Source organism: Populus alba, chromosome 1, assembly GCF_005239225.2.
Source record: "Populus alba chromosome 1, ASM523922v2, whole genome shotgun sequence".
In the NCBI taxonomy this organism is placed as follows: Eukaryota; Viridiplantae; Streptophyta; class Magnoliopsida; order Malpighiales; family Salicaceae; genus Populus; species Populus alba.
Window position 1 is genome coordinate 29,211,367 of NC_133284.1, and position 21,403 is coordinate 29,232,769.

Here is a 21,403-nt window from a genome sequence, read left to right on the forward strand (position 1 = left end):
ATAAAGATAAATAAGAGATATTAATTATAAAGATCACTTACACAAATTTCACCCAAGCCTTTCTATAAAAACATATGATCTCTTCATATTGAATTCTTATGCGGTTTATTTTAGTATATATGTTATCCGATAAATACCTATACATTGATTTTATGAATATCTCATATTTCAGCTTATGAGAATAACTATTTTATTTTATATAAAAAAAAACAAGACATATATCAATTTCAACAACTCTAATTAATGTTCAGTTTTAATAAAGTATAAATCAAGAACATTAAAAAAAATGCTTTGCTGCAATAAGAATCTCGTGATTATAACAACTTTATAATTTCATTTGCAAAGTTTTTTTTTTTCAATAACTTTATCTTTACTCTATATTCATTAATCAAATATTAAATTAATTAATAAAATATTTGATGAATATTAAAAATAAATACATCTTTATCAATAAATTAAATGTATTTATATAAACAAAGTCAATGTTACATATAATCAATTGATTGATTACAAGCCATACATACTAATAATTTTTTCATTTATTTGTAATTTTTTTTTATATTTTAAATATAAGCAATTGATTTTTAATTTACTTGTAAAACATGCACGGGTATGTTTTTTTTTTTTTTTAATTTTTTTTTATTAAAATACACAAGTCAACTATTTTTCTTTATATTTAGAGAATTCTTTTGTATCATGGGAAACTTCGTACCAAGATCTGAAAGCTTTCTTGATTTTCAATTAAAAAAAATTATATTTCTGCTAAAAAAATAAAAAAATTAAACTACAAACTACAAATTTCCTCAATTCTTGTCAGAGAGCGGTACTCTAAACAAGTTTAATAATAAGTGCTAGTATAATAATTAACCTTTTTTAATCAAGTAATCATCCATGTCCAGAGCCCAATCCAATCATCGGAATGCACGTGGACCCACACTGGGACCCGCCACCTCCCTCGCAATATGCATCAAGCTTTAACATGTCGTTTTTGAAGCATCAATGGAAAGAAGAAAAAACAAACAAATAAGGTATCAAGTGGGGACCACGAACATACCATCACCCGCCATCTTGACTGTGATCACCTGATCTCATCAGCCCCTGCTTTCACCTTTTCTTGGCCGTCTGATGAAAATGATTTGCTCTCTCCCACCCTCACCCCCTTCTCTCTAACTACTCTTCACTTTGACTCTTAACAAACAAAACAAACAAGTTCCAGCCAGAAAACACAATATCTCTCTCTAAAGAGCTCTCTCTCTCTGCCTTTCTGTACTTTTCATCAGTTTTTAGCTTAGAAAAAAGATAAGGCATTAATACTTTGCAGTGTTTTCCCTTTTTCCCTCTCTATGACTGCTCTGATCTCTCTGTTAGTATCCTGGATCAAGCCAGCACCGACACGTATTGCTCTGTGTTAAAGAGGCTTATGGTGCTGTTAATGATATCTTATTGTTCTGCATTTCACACCTGAACTGGGTATGTGCTATTTTCTTCGTGCGAGTGATAAATCTCCTGAAAGTTTATAACTTCCTGTTTGGTTTCCTAGAAACTTTTGTATATAATCCATATGTTTACTTAAAAGTCTCAACATGTTGCTTGTTTTTTTAGTTCAAACTTTGCATCCTCAAGTTGAACTGGGAGGGAGAGTGTGAGAGATTAGGCAAGTTTCTAGTGCTTTTGATTAAGTTTAATATAACTGTGCACTGTTTAATTCTTGTAAAGGTGAATGAAAGAGAAAGAAAAGTGTTTCCTTTAAGCAAATCTGCCCCTACTTTTTCGTCAATCTGAGAAATAATGACGTCTTAGTGTTTAGGATTTTTGAAAACGAGTGCGCTTTGCATCTTGGTTACCCGGGGATCTTGTCCTTTTACTCTAGTTGAAGCTGCAGTCCAGCCGGCTAACTAAGATGATGACAAGTCGATCATACCTTATCGTTAAACGGGTTTTATGGACCACCCAATTTTTGCATCCAACAGTTCTCTGCTTCAATTTTTTGTTGCTGTGTTTTAATTGTCTTTTGTCTTCTTGCCTCGAATTTCATTTTATGCCGTGAAAGTTATGAAAGGTTTAGATCAACTAGCACAATTTTTTTTTAAATTATCTTGATTCAAATTTCATGTACGTTTTATCTGCTCAAGTCATAATCTCGTGACAACTAGAGCAGCTAAAATGGATAATCTATGTTATATATGGTAAAACTCTAGCATTTTCATCGAAAGAGGACATCTCATCAACATCTTTTGATATAAGTGTGTAATTTTCTGTCCCCTTCCTTACTACAAGTAAGATTTTTACTTAATGCAAGATTTCCAAAATAGACGCTATTCAAAATGCTATGGTTATGATGTATGGATTGCTTATGTGTCATTATATTTAAGCTTTAACTAACAAAATTTTGATATTTACCAAAAAAACTTAAACATACACCGAGTCTATCTTGCTACGATCCAGATAAAAATAGAAAATTAAAATATTGATACCAAGTTGAAAACAAAGAAAATATTAGACAATTTTTTTCAACTAAATACTTGATCACAATTTCTCGAATTGGTTTATTGTAAATTCTTATTTCTTAAATCAATAGGAAGCTTGCCTGTTTGTTTTTGCATTTTAAAAGTGTTTTTGAAAAAAAATTAAATTTTATTTATTAATTTTTTTATTTCAAATTAATATTTTTTTTGATGATTTTAGATATTTTAATGTGTTGATATTAAAAATAATTTTTTAAAAATAAAAAAAATATTATTTTAATATATTTTTAAATGAAAAATACTTTGAAAAGCAATATTAATCACAATCTCAAACAGTAAGTCTAAGCAGCAATATTGAATATTTTTTGATAAGATGTAATAGAGAAAAATAAAAAAACTCATCTCTTATACCATATCGACCTATATCAAGGTTTTTAAAGTTTATGATAATATAATCAAATTACTAAACAATTAATTATATATGAATAATGAAATAACTAAAATTCTATCATCTCTGCAACATACGGCATGCTACTAATGCCCATAAATACTCATCTTCTTCCTTTAGGTAGAAAAAAGGAGAGCGCATTTCATGAGTCTTAGATGTGAACACCAACGAGGAGACCCGAGTAATTATATTTGTTGATTATTGAGGCCATTTAAGTATAAGGGGCACATGTAAGCATGGTTTCCTTTTTTAAATTTCTTTCTTCCTTTTCCAATCAATCATTAAAGGATTTCAAAGACAAGTCTTACTTGCATTGAAATCAGAAATTAAGTCTGTTTTGAATTTCCAATTGGGATTTGGTTTTCTGCTCTCTATTTTCTTTGGTGCCTGTCTAGTTTGACATTCAAGATAGCTGTTATTGTTGGTTGTTCACAATCTGAGATTACCGGTATTTTGTTTATTCATTATTCAGTTCTTCATCAACGAGCTTCATATATCTATTCCTTTAGTAGTACGACTTCTTGATAAACCAACTTATGGACAAAGAAAAAAGTCTCCATGTTTGTGAAATACTTTGGTTAACCACAAATGAAAACTAGAGTTAATATAATAATGTACAATTTCATAGAATTGCAATGTGCTGTTTCTTATAGTAGCAAATAAATAAATAAATTGTTTTTAATATGCTTTTCGAGCCATGACTAGAACTTTGGGTGTGTTCTATGCTCATTTTTTTTGTTTTTATCTTCAGAGCGGCCAGTGTCTGTGCATTAAGCGAAAGCATGCAACTGTAGAAGCACATCAGAGCCTTCTTGTTGAGAGACAGAAAAGGTGAAGTGGAAATATGTGTGGCCTCCTCTGCATTTGAGATAAGGCTGGCATCCAAATAAACTATTTGGTCTATGGAAGACAACTTAAGGCTGGAAAATAATTTCAGGAATGATCGATCATTAGGTACTGCTGAGAAGACTGTAATATCCCAAGCAAGGCAAAGCGTGAATGTGCAAGAGAAGCTGAAATTAGCAAAGCCTAATTTGTCACATACTGATATCCATCATGAAATTACAAAAAACGTAGATCATCTGTCTTCTAAACCTCTGAGAAATATTCTGAAGCAACACAGGACAGAAATTGAGGAGGAGGAGCTTGTCAAGTACATGTCCAAATTGCCAAGCTATCTGGAACGGGGACAAACCCGCCAAGACAAAGTTTTAAATGTCGGGGTCCTTGATTGGGGCCGGCTAGAAAAGTGGCAGTGCAGCCAGAAACAGATGCCAGCCAGAAATAGCAGGCATTCACTTTCAAGCTGCGACTCATCCTCGCCTTTCTCAACAGAAGGATCATCTGTCTATTCCAGCGGAGGTCAGAGTTGCTCTCCTGGTCGTCTAAGGACACATCGCCCTTCACTACAATTTCATCTGATGTCATCTCCCAACAAAGGCAGTTCTCCTGTCAAATCACTCAAAGAAAGCACTGGAAAGTTTCAGGATGTCAAAGGTTCCCAGACTAGCACTGTGATTAAGCAAGCAAAGTTTATCAGAGCTGATCAGCCGTTTCCCAAATGCCATCCAGAAATCAACCTTGACCGGTGCAAGAGAATAGATTCAAACCCCAAGATCAATCCAGAAAATGGAACTTTGCCTAATGGGTTAGATTATGAAGGGCAGCAGTTCATGAAGACGAAGACAAAGACAAAGACAACCATAAAGCCTCCAGAGGATGAATTTATGAAGAGAGCAGGTAAATTGCAAGAACAGAAGGCATATGTTGCAGACCAAGATGTTGACCAAACAAATGAAAGATTAATTCTTCTTATACCAAGAGATTCCCCCCAAGGTTCTCATTCCGGAGTGCCCCATAAGTCAACAATGATGTTTGGTGAAAAGGAAGAAGAAGCAAATCGAAAGAGCTTTTCTGATGTGCCTGTGGAGATTTTCTTTCCAGGAGTCCATTCTGATGTCCCACATTCATGCCCACTTCCATATGAAAATGCCGGACCCTTGGAGGAAAAATGGCACTCAGGTGAAATGAAGAATCTCAGTTTTTTGTCAGATTCTTCTCAATCAGTGCCCCAACAAGCCAAAATAGGAATGAGTACATCCCGTGATACAATTCCAAAAGTAAAGAAACCAACTGTAATGCTGAGTGATTCAAGTTCAAAAGAGCCTTGTGTGGTAGATCAGAAAATGAACAGATTAGCTTCTGAAAAAGTAAGAAGCACATCACCATTTCGCAGACTTAGCATTGGTATGAGCAGGATAAGCAAAAGTTTCAGCTCCAAAGAGGGTTCATCTAAACCACAATTTAGCTCAACTTATAATTCTGCACAATCTGGTTCAGAGAGTGCTATGGCTTCCATGCGCCAGGGAAATCAAAGTAGTGATGCACAAAATGCTTCAAGCAGAACACGGTCAAGCCCTTTGAGAAGGTTACTGGAGCCAATGCTGAAGCCAAAGGCAGCAAACTTCCATCACTCAGGAGAGAAATTGCAGAGAGGTTCTAAATCAACAGATACAGTCTGCAAATCATTCAATATTCAGTTAGATTGTATGCCTGGAACTGCACAGATTGAGGCAGTAAAATCCGATACCACCACTCCTGGCAAAATCAGTGTTAGTGATTCATTCAAGGACAAGAAGTACACATCGTCCCCATTTCAAGCCCTTCTCCGAGTTGCAGTTAAGAATGGCCAACCTATGTTCACGTTTGCAGTTGACAATGAACGTGACCTTCTTGCAGCCACAATTAAGAAATTGAGTGCATCGAGGGAGGATGACTACAGATGCATTTACACATTCTTTTCCATTCAAGAAGTCAAGAAAAGGAATGGGAGGTGGACAAATCAAGGTGGCAAGGGCAAAGGTCACGATTATATACCTAATGTTGTTGCCCAGTTGAAGGTTTCTGGTTCTCAGTTTTCCAATTTGATTAGACAAAACTACATGGCACAATCTTTCGCGAGGGAGTTTGTTTTGTTTGCTATGGATCCGCATCAGGCAGAGCAACAAACCTTAGATTTTCAGCCTAACGATGAACTTGCTGCCATTGTTGTCAAGATTCCTGAAGTAATCAATAGAAGTACAATCAGAGATGGCAATCAGACTAATAAGTGCAATAATTATTCAGAGGCAAGATGTAATTCTACCTCGGGTAATGTACAGAATCAGCCTGTCCTTGGCAGTCAAAGCCTTATCAATACTACAGTCATACTTCCAAGTGGCATTCACAGCCTACCAAATAAAGGAGGACCTTCATCGTTGCTCCAGCGTTGGAGATCAGGTGGATCATGTGACTGTGGAGGTTGGGATTTGGGTTGCAAACTTAGGATTCTTGTCAACCACAATCAACTTACTAAGAAATTGAGTACAACAAAAGCCTGTTCAGCAATCGACAAATTTGAGCTCGTCTCTCAGGTATGCTTACTATTGCTTAGACCAACTAATCATTCCCCACACCTGTAATATTGAACTTACATCTCTTCCTCTTAATCCATATTTAACCACAGGGTGGAGAAGAAAACCAGCCTGTCTTCAGCATGGCCCCTTTCAAGGAGGGGATCTATTCAGTTGAGTTCAATACATCACTTTCAACTTTACAAGCGTTCTCTCTTTGTATAGCAGTTCTAGATGGTAAAAAACTATGCGAGATGTCAGAATCTAGCAACTTGTTTGAAGAAAAACCTTCTCTGGAAACATTACAGTCGCAAAATGATGGTTTAAGGGCTTCAAATGGAAGTGCAGGAGAGGTCCCTGCAAGATATGTCTCATATCCACCCCTTTCTCCGGTAGGAAGGGTCTAGTTTGAAGCCAAATCTTCCCTGTAATTAGACACGTCCGGTATAGATAAATACATTTTCAGTCGGCTGGGTGAGCAATGGTTGAAACTGGATTGAAGTTTTTGCAAAAGTGGTTAAAATTAAATGAAAAAAAATAAGCATATATTAAGCAAGGCTTCTGAGATAGTAGCAGGAAAGTAGCCTAGAAACCTGAGAACATGCATGGTATTTTGTACTAGTTTTGGCATGGTTCTTTTGACAAGAAAACCAGTATTAACTGTACTTAGAGCAATACGATCTTCATCATCAACGCAAGTGTGCATAATATTTATCAGTGAATGCTATTTTTGCTCAGTAGTTGTCAATTTTTTGTTAAAAAAATTCTGCTGTGAATATTATTTAGTAACAATTCATTTTAACTCAACTTTAATTAAAATTTAGACTGAGTCAACATCAGCTAAATAAAGAGTTGGGAAAATTATCAGCCATGAAACTGTAATTTTGTCAACCCTTCACGACCAAAGTGCAAGTTATGGATGGTAAAACACCATGGAAGCATCCTTTGGCCTGTGGTAAATGGTCGCAGTCCAGGATTTTGGATGTTGACATCAACATCGCTTTTCAACTTTCATGTCAGGAGACTGATAATGACTCTTTAGTCGTTTTTTTTTCTTTATTCCAGTCGGAAATTGCAAAAGGAAAGAATTATTTTACTTGAGTTCTTGACTACACGTAACACAGCTTAGAAGTATTTTTTAAAAAAACATTTTTCCTAGAATATTTATATATTAAAATGATTTAAATTTTTTTAAAAAATTTAAAAATTTTGTTAAATCACAAAGTAAATGTAAAACGGGCCTTAATCTATTGGTTAGTCTTTTAAATAACCAATCGCATTGTAGCACAGGAGATTAAGGATTGAATCTTACATGAAAGTGAAGCGGTGAAGAATCTTTCATATGTAAGAACAAGCATGCAATAACCTATTTACTTTATAAATAGGGTTAGGTGTCCATGACTATCCATGATCCCGTATTTAACTTGCATTGGAGATTCCAATATCCTGTACACCAATTCTTGACAGTTTTTCTTTTAAAAAAGTTTTGTTTTCTAATAAAATTTTTATTGGGTATTAATTTTTGTTGATTCTACCAAAATTTTCTCCAACTCAAAACTCTCTCCTCCCTCCAACCAAAAAAAAAAAAAAATCGAAATTTAAAATCTTTTAAGAAGATTTGATTAAGATTAAGATTCCCAATTATCCTTAATCCCCAACCACAAAATCTCAAATCCTGCTTCTCTCTTGAAATCACCAAAGAAACAAAAAAAATAAAAATGGAAAGAGAAACCAATTCAAATTTTGCTTTCTGTCTTTTATTTATGTTAATTATTATTGATTAATGTTAAATGTCAAACAATAACCTCGGATTCTCAAAATGCCCTTTTACATTGCTCGCCAGGCTCCCAAGGTTTCTCTCTTGAGTCTCCACCCCTACTCTTTTTTTACTATTTAATTATTTTTGTTTCGATTGATTGTTTAATATTATCAAGTGCAGCTCTGGAGGAAGATTTGCACAGAAACGACAATAGAAATTTCGCTTGTTGCAGAGAATCGGAGGCTGCTTCTTGCTGGAATTGTTTTTCAGGTTCCCTCTTTCTTAATAACTGTTGATTATTACGTTAATCTCTTAGTTTTCTCCAATTTGATGTTAAATAGGTTCTTATGTGATGATGTTAATGAATATTTTTTTATTTATCTTACAGTACATACATGGATTAGCTGCTCATGGAATTCATTACTTACATAGGCCAGGACCGACACTTCAGGACGCTGGCTTTTTTCTTCTTCCGGTGAGAAATATCAGTTTTCGGAATACATTGTTGTTTGTGAAATGGAACAGCATTTTATGTTCCTTTTCTGTTTTGTTTCAGGAACTTGGCCAGGACAGAGCTTATGTCAGTGAAACCTCATTCACCTTCATCTTTGCTTCTTTTGTGCTGGTGAGGTTTTTCTTCATGTTATTACTTGTCGATTTTCTTTTTTACTTTACATATTCTGGGATTTTCTCTTGTAATCTAACAGATGGTTTTCAGACTTTTTTACCATTGTAATGGTTGCTGATGATGTTTTTCAATAATGTTGGTGGACCTTTTTTTTTTTTTTTTTTTTTTTTTATGTTTCCTTGCTTGTTACATTTGTTTAATGTTCTGCTTTGTCTTTTCACTTTATTGTGGTTTATGGAAGATTCATGAATGCAACTTTTGCCGCAGCTGATGGCATGTATATTAAATTTCATAGAATCCTTTGTAGAGAAGGCAAGGAAGATATATTTTGGATGGTGATGTTATTTTGTTTGCACAATATTGTGAAATTTCCCACTTAGTTTCCTCTTGCACAAATGTATGCATCCCTTCTTTTCAACGCTTGAAGAAGTATTCAACCAGATACATGCAGTTTCAGACTTCAAATGTCCCAGACTTGAATGATAGTGATGATCACAACTCTCGAAGAAAGCTATTTAGTTGAGGAATTAAATAGACAGTTTTAAAAATAATACAGACTTTGATGATTCAAATTGGTATGTCATCTGACGTTAGCATGTTATTATTCTTTATCTGAAGTAGTTATTCTATAAAACCTTAGAGAAGTGGAATATTTTTCATGCCTTTTCTCTTTGATTTAATCATTCCTCATGCTATGGAGTTTCAGTAGCTAATCATTTGTGGCCAGACTTCTATTCTTAATTATATTTGATCCTGGTTCTAACAGGAGTTAGTTTTGTTGCAGTGGACCATCCATCCCTTCGTTTTCCAGAACAAGAAAATCTATACAGTTCTGATATGGTGCAGGGTCCTTGCCTATTTAGTGGTAAGTGTTTTTTTTGGGTCTTGTTGTTTATACGAAGTTCTTCTATTTGCCAGAAATGAGGCCTGAACTTGAATTTGTTGGAAACAAGTATTTGTTATTCTCTATGCTTGAAGGGCAAGAAATAATAAAAAAAAAAACATTGAACGAATAATTGGAAAAAAGGCCATTATCCATTGATGTTCCCACCATAGTAGGTCCTAGGAGAGATACTTATTAATAATCCTGCCGTCTGAAGTCAAAATTGGCTTTGTAAGATTTTTATTTCCAATGCGTTCTTACGAATCTATAACTTACCCTGTCTAGCAAAACTCAATCCAGACACAAGCACCAGTGTTTAGGGGCGTTTATATTACATAAGCAGCCGCACACAGTATGGGAACAGGTGGGCAAGCCCATTTTACTGAACATTGGGCAAGGTCTATATTGGAAAACACTTAAACAAGCCCAAAACATCTCCACAAACAACGGAAGAAAACAATTTACCTTCTGAAATTCTTCTTGGGATTGTTAAGTGACTGATAGCTCTTGTCAGGATCTATCAAAATGCTAATGACCTCTACTCTCAAAAAAATGGAAAACATATATCATTTACCTATCTTCCAGTTCAGCTTAGTTCTGCTCCAGATTTTGTTTTTCTCTACTACAATAACTGACTTCTAAGATGTCTCAATATATTCGACTTGTATTTTCTTGATCTTCTCCGTAGCGTTTCTTTCCCAGCGACACTGAAACTGGTTATGGGCGCTGTTCATCTTGTAGCATAACTTGCTATGGATACTTCTCAGGATGCTCTTTCACTGTTCTGCATGTCCTGAAAGGAGAACCCAAAATGCTACACATTTTTCACCGACAGAAGAAGATGGCTTCTTTGCTGATGAAATTAATTTTGTCATTTATTTCATTGTACATTAGTCACCCACACTGGCTATATGATTATATAAGTGGATGGAGTGATGGACATAATATTAGTTTCTGTTGTCGTCCTATATCAGTCTTACAACATTCAGTATTGTTTCTGTACTTTGATTAGGCTTGCCAGATTCTTCGTATATTCACATTCTATTCGACTCATCTTCCTGGTCCAAACTACCATTGCCATGAGGTAAATTTTTGAAACTCTATACTATTTGCAACCAGGTTCTTTAATTTCAGGACTTGTGGTACTATCCTTTTATGAAAGTTCAATTACAATTGTTGTAATTGTAGCATCTCTTTACAATCAGGTACAACTTTCTCTTTCAGGGCTCAAAACTTGCCAGGCTGCCCCATCCAAAGAGTGCAGTTGAATTGCTTGTGATCAACTGTAAGTTCTGAAATATCCAACTGTTTTTTGTTATTATTTTTATTGCACCAGATCATCATCTTGTTGCTTATTTGACTCACAATAATTTGCAGTTTCCAGAGGGGTTAATTATGGCTGTGGTGATTTGATTTTTTCATCGCACATGATATTTACCATAGTTTTTGTGCGTACATTCCACAAATATGGCACGAATAGGTAAATACCGTGCTCATCCTTGATGGGTTATTACTTTTGTTTCTCTTGAATACAAAGAGGCAATGGGGCCAGGACGAAGTGTTTGTATGAATTGGACATATGGTGCTTTTCTTGGCTGTTTGGCACTCTGCTGTATAGAAAGACTGACTTTCACTTTTGTTGGCAATACTTGGCCCATACCTGCAGGTGCATTAAGCAGCTTGCTTGGTTACTTGCAGTGGTTCAAAGCTTTCTTATTGTGGCATCTCACAAACATTACACGGTTGACGTTGTTGTTGCATGGTGAAAGGACTCAACCTTCTCCTGAATTTAATTCCCAAGGAACTTTTTCTGATAAGTTTGGATTGTTTAATACTTCCGCAGGTACACTGTAAATTTGGTAACATTTTTTATTGACAAGAAACTGCCAGGTGAGTTCTTCATTTTGCTTTCTTTCCCATAATAACTTACTTCTCACGTTATTATATTTCATGAAAGAGATTTCAAGGGAAGAATCTCTTAGGAGTGTGTTCCAATTTTACTAGATTTTTATATGAAGGTGAGACTCAAACAAGAGACCTTACTTCTCTTGCTTATGCAAGAGCACCATTGAGCTACATGCTCATTGGCTAGAATCTCTTTGGAGGTAATTGATACGTTGTCAGAGGAAAAGAGTTGACTGGTGCATTATTCATCATCCAAAGTGTTTCTTGGATGGAGTGTTTATATTTGAGTGGCGTGTTAGATTTTAATTTATTTAAAAAATGTGAAATGAGTGACACCGATTATCTTCATTCCAGATTTACCTGAGCGGCCCACTGGACTAACATCTCTGCCACTGCTACCTCAGAGTAGAGACTGGGATAGCAAAAACAAAGAAGAGCACCAGATACTACTAACTGGGGTAACTGTTGAGACTGCGGGTTGATTAACGTGAATGATGCTACTCATTATAACAGTTTTGCCTTGCCAGTGACAATCTTTAGGCAATTTGATTTAAGTTCTTACCAAATGGAGAGCAGAAATGGATTTTACTAATGAGATTGAAGCTAGGAGCATAGATGGCGGTTAATTGTACATAAATGTCAGCACTAGCTGAAGATAGCTCTGCTGATGCTACCGCCTTGAATATGTGCCTAAAATTTATGCTTGGAATAACTAGTCCTCAGCTTAGTTGGCAAGATAGTCAAACCTCAGTAGCTTTATTGTATGGAGAAATGGAATGAAATGTTTAGTTTTCTCATATCCTGCATACTTTCTGTGTATTATTATCGCATTCTTTTCTTTTGTTTGTGGAATTGTTACAAGTACAGCTGCCTATTTACATCAGAGAGAGGGAGAAAGCTTTGTACCTGGTAAAGCTTGTCATGTTTAACCAAGAATGCTCAATGAGAATTTTTGGTCCACAAAAATCTTTGATGGATTTTTTTAGAATACAGTAACAAGTGGAGGCACCATGTGCTCTCCCTTTTCAGATAATTGGGCTTGGCGTGAGCCAATGATGCAAATATAATAATGTTCCTTGTCCGTGTCCCACGAGTGCAACCGCCCTCTAGATTAAACTTATTTTTTTCTGCTCTGTTTTCATGGGAGGTTGAAATGTAACGTTGGAGGCATAACTTGTCATGTGACATGCCTGGCATGGTTGGCCTCCCTGTCAAAGGAACCTCCGTCGACGAAATCATACAACAGAACCTCCGTCGTGTATGTTTCGATAAGTAGTCTCGAGCAATTCATTAAAAACAATTAAGCTGACAAACAGTTCAGGAAGGATAAGGTCATGCTTTGTGCTAGTCAGAGTAAGTAAGATGCCTGTTATAGCTTTCGTTGAACACGTGAGAGTGGTCCATGAAGTATTGGGATTTTAATGTTCTATATTGTTGTGGTACAGACAATCATGAGAGTAGCCGAGTAGGGGAGAGGGGAGGAAAAGAGAACTTGAAAAAACAGAGGAAGTGATCTCTGCCCTCATGCTACCCAAATCCCTGAACTTCCTTACTGGTCTATGTTTTGAAGTTCCCAAACAAATCCATTGCAGAATCCTCAGTGTCTGTTCTAAAATCCTAGTTAAAGCAACATGTTAAAAGCGAAGGAAGACTAGTTACGTGTTCTTGCACAGCCAGTGTTTCTCTATCCATGTGGGCTCACTCGCAAGTGTTTGTGGGGGTGGAGACCACAGTGCGTGTGTGTTCTTGCATTGACTGAACGCTGGCAAATAGGTCCACGTTGAGTCAATTGAGCTGGAAAATGAAGTTAGGCAAGAAGAATCTGGCCTTATACTGGTGATTTGATGGATGTCTCGCCATAGACCTCCATTATTCCGTAGCTTAATTTATCACGCAATCTTTGGACCCTGTTCTTCCTAACCAATAAAGTCTCCCGTCGTGTTATAAAATACCAAGAGCATTTTCTTTGTCAGGTTGGCACAGAAAGGAGTCCAACTGGGAACAGAATGCGAGCCTGGATGTGGCTGCAGCTACCTCAGATCTTCTATTACAAGATCCTATCTGATGCTGTTTGTTTGTAGTAGACATTTTGGTTTGGTTCCCTCGAAATCCAAGCATGGTGAGAAAAGTGTCAAGATTTTAGGAGCTTTGCTTGCAGTATTGAAGCACAAGTAGGGAGTTTTGCTTAGCAGTGGACACCGTGATTTGGTCTCCGGCACCGTCGAATTTCTTAAGCCAGAATAACAAGTTCTAAGCTCGGCTTGCTGGCAAAAATGGGCGCGAGTATTGAAAGCACGAGGTCATAGTTTTCTCTAATTTGTTGTCTAAATAAATGGCTTATTTCGGTAATCTTCTTGACTTCTGCTGTGGTGATAGCTGTTGTTCTTACTGTTGCTGTTGCTTTTAATATTTATATAGTAAAAATTACGGTTGAAAGTGCTGTCCAATTAAAATTGAACGCGATCAATTGATCCAATTACAAAAACATCAAATCAAATTGATGCTTCTTCTCTGAAGGACGGTTTTAAAATTTATTTTTTTAATTTGAAAAATATATATTAAAAATATAAATTTATTTTTAATATTAGCACATCTATAAAAATATAAAAAAATAATTTTAAAATAAAAATTTTAAAATTATTTTAAAAATATAATTGGATATAATTACATAAAGAAAATACGAAAAAAAAAAGAAGAAGATGAAATCAGTTTTTATTTTAATATGTCAATTTAAAGCAAAAAAATTTATTAGCATAAGATATGGATGTGAAGCAACAAAAAAAAAAAAAATCCTTTAACTGTTAAAAAAATATAAAAAAAATATCAATTTTAAATAAAAACATAAAAATAATTAATTTTAAATATTTTTTTAAATAATTTTAAACATGTGCTGCCACCTTAAAAACAAGCATGATCTTAATCTGGATTGAATACTATGTAAGCTAAATCAAATATAATTTTATGATCAAATTAAATGAAATAATTAAAGAACAATAGCATCAGCATCAGGATACGTATAGCATTACTTCCATTTATTAATTAATTAATTTATTTCTCTTCCTGTTTTACTCTCCTTGATTATTTCATTTATGGGAGGAATGTGTCAATATACGTTGCAAAAAGAATCAAGCATTACGCAGAACAAATACTGGGATTTTAGATTTAGATTTACTAGGAGTCATTATTTGCCAAGATGGGAGGAGGGTTCTCCGCGATCTCCGTCGGCGGTGCACCGGCAGAACAATCCGACCGGCAGCAAGGACATGTCCCACGCGTTTATACTTGACCATAAGTTTAAGGGGTGATTGGATAAGATAGAGAGAAAAGGAGGGCGGAATGACCATCAATTATAGGGAACCCACAGGGCATTTATGAGGGTCCGAATCTTAAAAGATACACTGCGCTCGGTACTGATGGTCGCCCACTGTGGCCTAAAGTGCAACACCCTTTTTTCCCTGAAATTCATACCTGTAATCATCAAGCCTACGCTTCATTTTGAACACGTTATTAGGAAAGAAGAGGACAGCCTCATTATCTATCCACCAAAAAATCCTTATCAAAATGATCACTTGAACACTCGCACGGGATTATGAGCCTGACGTGGCCTCCCACCGTGCGTGCTCGGAAGAGGAGGAAAGAAAACTCCATTTTGATAAATTCTTAACTTTTTTTTTTTTTTCTATGTGGGTGTCCGGGTCAGCTTGCACGCACCACGACTAATCCCACAGCTCACTGAACATCCTGCAAATACAGTGAACATGTAAAGCACCGCTAGAGTGACAAGCATACACACTGAAGCTTGAACCCAGGATGCAAAGGCAAGGAAACTTCTTGCCACCGCTGGGCTACAAGGAAATGAGAGAGTAAAATATGTTTTGAATTAAATGCACATGATTTTAATTTTTTTAATATATATTTATTTTCATGAATTAATCATAATAAAAATTATACCCTTGAGTTACTTTTTTCATAGTTTTTAGACCTGATCTGGTAACCGAATTAGTTCAAGAACTGAGTTCTAGGTTTTGACTGGATCACCAGATCGCATGGATGAATTCTGTTTTTTTTTTTTTTTTTTTTTTTACTTGAGTTACTTTAATAAAAAAAAAGTTAACAAGTTGCAACCGAGTTTTTGATAAAATCTTGTCCGGTCGTTGGGTTAACCCATTAGGTTTTTTCTTTTCCTGTTTTTTTTTTCAATCTAGCTTGGTTCCAGTCTTGGGTTAACCAGATTCCAGATTAATATGCCATACCGGATCAGTTTTAAAATTATGAATTTTTTAAGTAACTTGAGGGTGTTTATATATATATATATATATATATATATATATTGAATGACACAGTAATTAATGCACCATTTAACCTTGCTTAAACCATAGCTAATAGCTCACACTTTACATAGAAAATAAATAGATATGCATCGCAACTGCCCAGTTGAATCTCCTTTCCTTTGACTTTGACCAACACCCAGCATCACACGCCACGCCACGCCACGATATCACTACAGTGACTCAAATCATTCCGCGATTAGTCTCCACTCTCTGCTGCCGATAAATTCATTCCTGAAAAACTCGCATCTTCGAAAATAACCAGCAACGTTATTATTATATAATTTGTTTGGTGGTGGGTGGTTTTTATGTATTAAAAGTTTTTAAATTGTTTTTTTTGTTTTAAAAAATATTAAATCATTTTTTTAAGTTTTTTATGTGTTAATGTAAGAAGTTAAAATATTATTTTAGTATATTTTAATAGAAAAACATCTATGAAAATAACCATACACACAGCATATCAAACACTCATATTATATCTGCCAAAGTTTTTTTTAGTTTTAGAATATAATTTTTTAAAAATAAAAATAATTATGAGTTAATTGAAATTAAATTTTTTAAAGAAGAAATTTCATAATATTTCATTTACAGTATGTGTATATATATATATTTCATACCTTTTAGGTTATTTTTATTTAGTGTTTCCAAATAAAAAGAAGAAGCACATAAAAGACAAATTTATATCTGTTTAAAAAAGGTAAAGATAAATATATATATGTTATTAAGATGATTTTGTAATAAATTTTTTATTTTTAAAATAAAAATCACAAAAAAACATATACCTTTTATTTCCACTATCTCCGCAACTTTACAGTAACCAAACGCGGCATTCATTTCACAGCAAATTGCACCCATAAAGCTGATTTGCCGCGCAGGTATCCAACTATCCTGCATTAAGTGTACTGCACGCGCTCCAGTTGAGAGTGGCGCTGGATTCTGATTGGCTACACCTGTGAAAAAACTGGAGAATCTAGGAATAAGAAAGGGAAATGGAAAGAAATAATGAAGTGAAAAGATGCAGAGAGTGAGAGTGAAACAGCCTTGGATCCTGAAAAAAGTTTGTTTTCTTTCTCTCACACTTTCTTGCTTCCCAAACAACACCCTTTCATTCTCTCTCTTCCACTCCCCAAGAAAGTGCTGTGTGTGAGTGTGTATATATATATGCAAGAATTAAGAAAGGGAGGCATAGTACTAGACTGAACACTCCTCCTCAAGCTTTAGGCTTTCGTGGCTAGTCCATTGATAAAAAAAAAAGAGAAACACAGAATACTGAAAAAATATGAGTACTAAATAGTAAAACTTCTCTGTTTTTACTTTTGTTTTTGTCTTGGGTTTTCAAGATTTATCAAAAGAAGAAACAGAAGAAGTGGTGTAGATCATAGGAGGAGGCAATGGGAGCTAGGTGCTCCAAATTATCACTCTGTTGGTGGCCTTCCCATCTCAAATCAAATCTCAACTATTCCTCTGATCTTGGTAATCCAACTTACTTTTACTGCCACCAGCAGTACTATTTCATCTTCCTTCATTTTCTCACTGCATTCTCTCTCTTTTTTCCCTCAGTGATTAGGGTTTAATCAGTTTAATCTATTTCTCTTTCTTGTTTTCGGGCTTTAATAAATAATACATAAACTTGTGTGTTTAGAGAATGGGGAGTTATTGCCTGGTGGGTTTAGAGAATACAGTTTGGAGCAGCTAAGAGCTGCCACGTCAGGGTTCAGTTCGGACAACATAGTATCAGAACACGGAGAGAAAGCTCCGAATGTAGTTTACAGAGGAAAGCTTCAAGAAGATGATCGCTGGATTGCTGTTAAACGCTTTAACAAGTCTGCTTGGCCTGATTCTCGCCAATTCCTTGTCTGTAATTTCAATTTTTTTTCCATTTTTCTTTTAATGTTAATCTTGCTCTCTTTTAAGCTTTTTGTGACTTTGCTGTGGTCGGATTTTTTTTATATAGGAGGAGGCTAGAGCAGTGGGGCAGTTAAGGAATGAAAGATTGGCCAATTTGATAGGGTGTTGCTGTGAAGGAGAGGAGAGGTTACTTGTTGCTGAGTTTATGCCTAATGAGACTCTCTCTAAGCATCTTTTTCATTGTAAGGCCAGCTTTACTCTTCATCCTTATTTTTTTTTTTTTTTTTTTGCAAATAGTTAAGCATTAGTTGGAATTAATGATAATGTGTAAAAAAATGAATTTGGGTTCAGGGGAGAATCAGCCGATGAAATGGGCTATGAGGTTGAGAGTGGCTCTTTATTTAGGTCAAGCTTTGGAGTACTGTAGTGGTAAAGGAAGGGCCTTATACCATGACTTTAATGCATATAGAATTTTGTTTGACCAGGTGCGTACTATATTTATCTCTCTTATAAAAAAGCCAGCTTTCTTGATTTCATGATCTGCATCTTAAATTGAGTTAGCACTTGTCAGGATGGTAACCCGAGGCTCTCCTGCTTTGGCCTGATGAAGAACAGTAGAGATGGAAAGAGCTACAGTACGAATTTGGCATTCACCCCTCCCGAGTACTTGAGAACTGGTAATAAGTGAAGCTGGTGTGTTTGCTTGGTTGGATTTGTATGCATTGGGTGCCAATATTGTTAATATACTATTGATAGAGCTTAATGTAGATGTCTATGTATGGCAGGAAGAGTGACACCGGAGAGCGTGGTTTATAGCTTTGGCACCCTATTACTTGATCTTCTCAGTGGAAAACATATCCCTCCAAGCCATGTAATATATATTCCTTTCGAACTAATAATTTTTTGAGGTTGAATTTCCGAATGGATTTCTCTTAGCATTTCTAAATGATATTTAGTTGCTCGAAAATAAATTTGTGTTTTCAATTTATCTTGAATTGAGGTCACAATTTTAGCTTTTAATACTCAAATTTTGGATTGTATGGTGCCTGATCATTTCTGCAATTCAGATAAAATTTTGACCTAAATACTGCTTTTTCCCTTCATTTGCTTCTTTGGCAGGCACTTGACCTTATACGTGAAAAAAATTTTCTGATGCTGATGGACTCTTGTTTGGAGGGTCATTTTTCAAACGATGATGGAACTGAACTTGTGCGTTTAGCTTCACGTTGCTTACAGTATGAAGCTCGTGAGAGGCCCAATGCAAAATCTCTTGTAACTGCTCTCACTCCTCTTCAAAAAGATACTCAGGTGTGTCATTTATTCCTATGCCAGGCAATGCGCTCATGTATGAGCCATTTCGTTGGTATTTTTATAGTGTTGCTCTTTCAGTTAAAGTTTTCATCATGTAAATTAAAATGGTGCATTTGTTTAATATATTATATCATCTCAGTTACCGGTATTTAGCAGGTTCCATCCTATATTTTGATGGGTATTCCACATGGAACTGAATCCCCAAAGCAAACAATGTCATTGACACCTCTAGGGGAAGCTTGCTCAAGACTGGATCTTACTGCAATACATGAAATGCTGGAAAAGGTGGGATACAATGATGATGAGGGAATTGCAAATGAGGTTGGTATCTAGTGCATATTTTGTTTGATTTTTGACAAAAAGCTTTGCCTGAGTTGAACAATGCTGTTAATGTCTCTGGGTTGTCTGATTTTTTGATTTATATATTGATAGCATCATTTTCCACAGAACAGTAATCCATTGTTTCTTTTATTTCCATCATTTTTCAGTCACCAGAGATTACCATTTCTCATCCAGTCATACGAGTTTGTTCCAATATTTCATCTCATTGTTCACAATTGAAATGTCAAATATTGTAACTCAGAATTTGGAAGTGCTTTTTATTGATCATTATAAACTGCTAGAAAACTATGAAAAGTATCACTCCTTTGGCATATAAAAGTCTACTTGGAAATACGAGGGATAACCCTTCCAAAACAGATAATAATAATTTTCTCCCATGCTGAAAGTTTTATTTTACAACATGGTAATAAACAGAATAGTACTTTGATTACCCTTTTCAATTATTAACATGTTAACAAAGTTGACTTTTTATTTTATATCTGAGTGTAATTGAATTTTTCTTGCCTTGTAGCTTTCCTTCCAAATGTGGACAGATCAGATACAGGAAACGCTGAATTGTAAGAAACGTGGTGATGCTGCTTTTCGAGCTAAAGATTTTAACACTGCCATTGATTGTTATACTCAAGTAAGTCATATTAATTGACAACTGCAGAGACTTTTCTGATATAGGGCGTGCCATGGTAAAATGTATGGTTGCTACACATTTTTACTGTTATGTGATATGGAAGAGATAGGTAAAGGGATAGGATATGCTCTTCTACATTTGGAATAATTTAATGAAATGATTGGCTGTCCTACAACTCTATAACAGAAGAAGCGAGGCCTAAGGAAACACTATTATAAAGATGCTGTTTTTATATTGAAGCAAACTTTGTTTCATAACTCTTATCAGCATTTCATATGGCTTCACCTTGCCATAGATTAAAATATTCCCATTAGTTTAGTTACTGATTTGATGGAAAGTCATGGAATGTACTTACAGTTTTACCTAATTGTAGGATATATCTTTCCTTTTCTGGCTGTGTAGTTTATCGATGGCGGGACCATGGTATCTCCAACTGTATTTGCTAGACGCTGTTTGTGCTACTTGATAAGTGACTTGCCACAACAAGCTCTTGGAGATGCTATGCAAGCTCAAGCAGTTTCTCCCGAGTGGCCCACTGCCTTCTATCTTCAAGCTGCTTCCCTCTTTAGCCTTGGGATGGACACTGATGCACAGGAAACTCTAAAAGATGGCTCATCTTTAGAAGCAAAAAATCATGGAAACTGAAAATGTATAGCCTTTCGTATTTATTTTTTCCCTTTTAAACTTACGTACTCCCATGTATTCATCTCTATTTGTTTCCTTTTGCGCTTGAATTACTGCAGCACCACAGGGGTTAACTGTATTATTTATATGCTTGGTGCACGTGTCATTATCATTTTGATCAGAACTCCCAAGACCTTGACTATATGGCAAGGTGTTGTTTGTATTTGGATTAATAATACATCCACCACAAGCGGAAGCAAAATTAGCTTGTGTTTGGTGATGCAATTCCAAGCACTTTTCAGTTGAAAAAACATCAAAATGACAAGCCTTTTATGACTCCTGGAACGTCTTTCTTAGGAAACCAGAGTCGCCATCGAATACCAAATTTTGAGTGGAATGAATTGGAAAGCTGGAATTTAGACAGGTGCCCGTTTTATGGTTCACTCGGACAGATCATCTGAACTCAGCTGATTAGTGATCTCCTGGTGCGACTTGACTCTGGATAGCCTAGTTTAACATCAAAGTTGCACGGATAAAATGACTTCACGGGAGCACCAAACGGAAAAGGAATGTCTACATGTGCCTGAGAAACTTGGTTGCACTAATGGCAACCTGGTGGAAGAGAAGAAATCGGTCGCTCCTTCTTATGCTAGGAGTTAGGACTGCGAACATTGAAAATGCCATGACATTAGCGCTACCAAAATCAATTATCAATGAAGCACCAGTAAGTTTTTTAGTTCCTCAGAGGGACAATTTGCCATCTGAACCGTACATACAAATTCTCAATTTTTCTACCAAAAACAGATATAGCCTATAACCTCCAGTTTCACCAAATGCTGCAAGAT

At 35.5% G+C, this 21,403-nt stretch overlaps 3 protein-coding genes across 4 annotated transcripts; all 3 read left to right on the top strand.

Annotated features, from left to right (window-relative positions):
• The first annotated feature begins 1,139 nt into the window (after nucleotides 1–1,139).
• On the top strand, nucleotides 1,140–7,027 carry LOC140954499 (uncharacterized). The gene is made up of 3 exons (XM_073404356.1): nucleotides 1,140–1,470; nucleotides 3,665–6,326; nucleotides 6,419–7,027. Exons 2-3 carry the CDS (start codon nucleotides 3,816–3,818, stop codon nucleotides 6,710–6,712), a joined length of 2,805 nt encoding a protein of 934 aa, XP_073260457.1. The 5' UTR covers nucleotides 1,140–1,470; nucleotides 3,665–3,815; the 3' UTR covers nucleotides 6,713–7,027.
• Nucleotides 7,028–7,169: 142 nt separating this feature from the next.
• On the top strand, nucleotides 7,170–12,277 carry LOC118032928 (phosphatidylinositol:ceramide inositolphosphotransferase 3). The gene is made up of 11 exons (XM_035037727.2): nucleotides 7,170–8,157; nucleotides 8,245–8,334; nucleotides 8,453–8,539; nucleotides 8,621–8,689; nucleotides 9,477–9,557; nucleotides 10,588–10,659; nucleotides 10,800–10,860; nucleotides 10,953–11,055; nucleotides 11,242–11,337; nucleotides 11,419–11,465; nucleotides 11,835–12,277. Exons 1-11 carry the CDS (start codon nucleotides 8,125–8,127, stop codon nucleotides 11,960–11,962), a joined length of 867 nt encoding a protein of 288 aa, XP_034893618.2. The 5' UTR covers nucleotides 7,170–8,124; the 3' UTR covers nucleotides 11,963–12,277.
• Nucleotides 12,278–16,773: 4,496 nt separating this feature from the next.
• Nucleotides 16,774–20,838, top strand: LOC118032924 (serine/threonine-protein kinase BSK5). 2 transcript variants are annotated; one of them, XM_035037720.2, is made up of 10 exons: nucleotides 16,774–17,281; nucleotides 17,451–17,662; nucleotides 17,763–17,898; nucleotides 18,008–18,141; nucleotides 18,228–18,333; nucleotides 18,442–18,527; nucleotides 18,776–18,964; nucleotides 19,121–19,288; nucleotides 19,821–19,934; nucleotides 20,337–20,838. In XM_035037720.2, the coding sequence occupies exons 1-10, from the start codon at nucleotides 17,200–17,202 to the stop codon at nucleotides 20,577–20,579; spliced, it is 1,470 nt and encodes a 489-aa protein (XP_034893611.1). In that variant the 5' UTR covers nucleotides 16,774–17,199; the 3' UTR covers nucleotides 20,580–20,838. The 2 variants fall into 2 exon arrangements, with proteins under 2 accessions (XP_034893611.1, XP_034893612.1); XM_035037721.2 differs by having other exon boundaries at nucleotides 16,780–17,281; nucleotides 19,124–19,288.
• Nucleotides 20,839–21,403: the final 565 nt, after the last annotated feature.

Bases quoted from the DNA above. Each gene is read 5' to 3' on its own strand.
- LOC140954499 (XM_073404356.1), top strand. From the start codon at position 3,816: ATGGAAGACAACTTAAGGCTGGAAAATAATTTCAGGAATGATCGATCA. The intron at 6,327-6,418 runs GTATGCTTACTA...ATTTAACCACAG, and splicing joins AATTTGAGCTCGTCTCTCAG to GGTGGAGAAGAAAACCAGCC.
- LOC118032928 (XM_035037727.2), top strand. From the start codon at position 8,125: ATGCCCTTTTACATTGCTCGCCAGGCTCCCAAG. The intron at 8,540-8,620 runs GTGAGAAATATC...GTTTTGTTTCAG, and splicing joins CTGGCTTTTTTCTTCTTCCG to GAACTTGGCCAGGACAGAGC. The intron at 10,660-10,799 runs GTAAATTTTTGA...TTTCTCTTTCAG, and splicing joins CAAACTACCATTGCCATGAG to GGCTCAAAACTTGCCAGGCT.
- LOC118032924 (XM_035037720.2), top strand. From the start codon at position 17,200: ATGGGAGCTAGGTGCTCCAAATTATCACTCTGTTGGTGGCCTTCCCAT. The intron at 18,334-18,441 runs GTAATAAGTGAA...TATGTATGGCAG, and splicing joins TCCCGAGTACTTGAGAACTG to GAAGAGTGACACCGGAGAGC. The intron at 19,935-20,336 runs GTAAGTCATATT...CTGGCTGTGTAG, and splicing joins CCATTGATTGTTATACTCAA to TTTATCGATGGCGGGACCAT.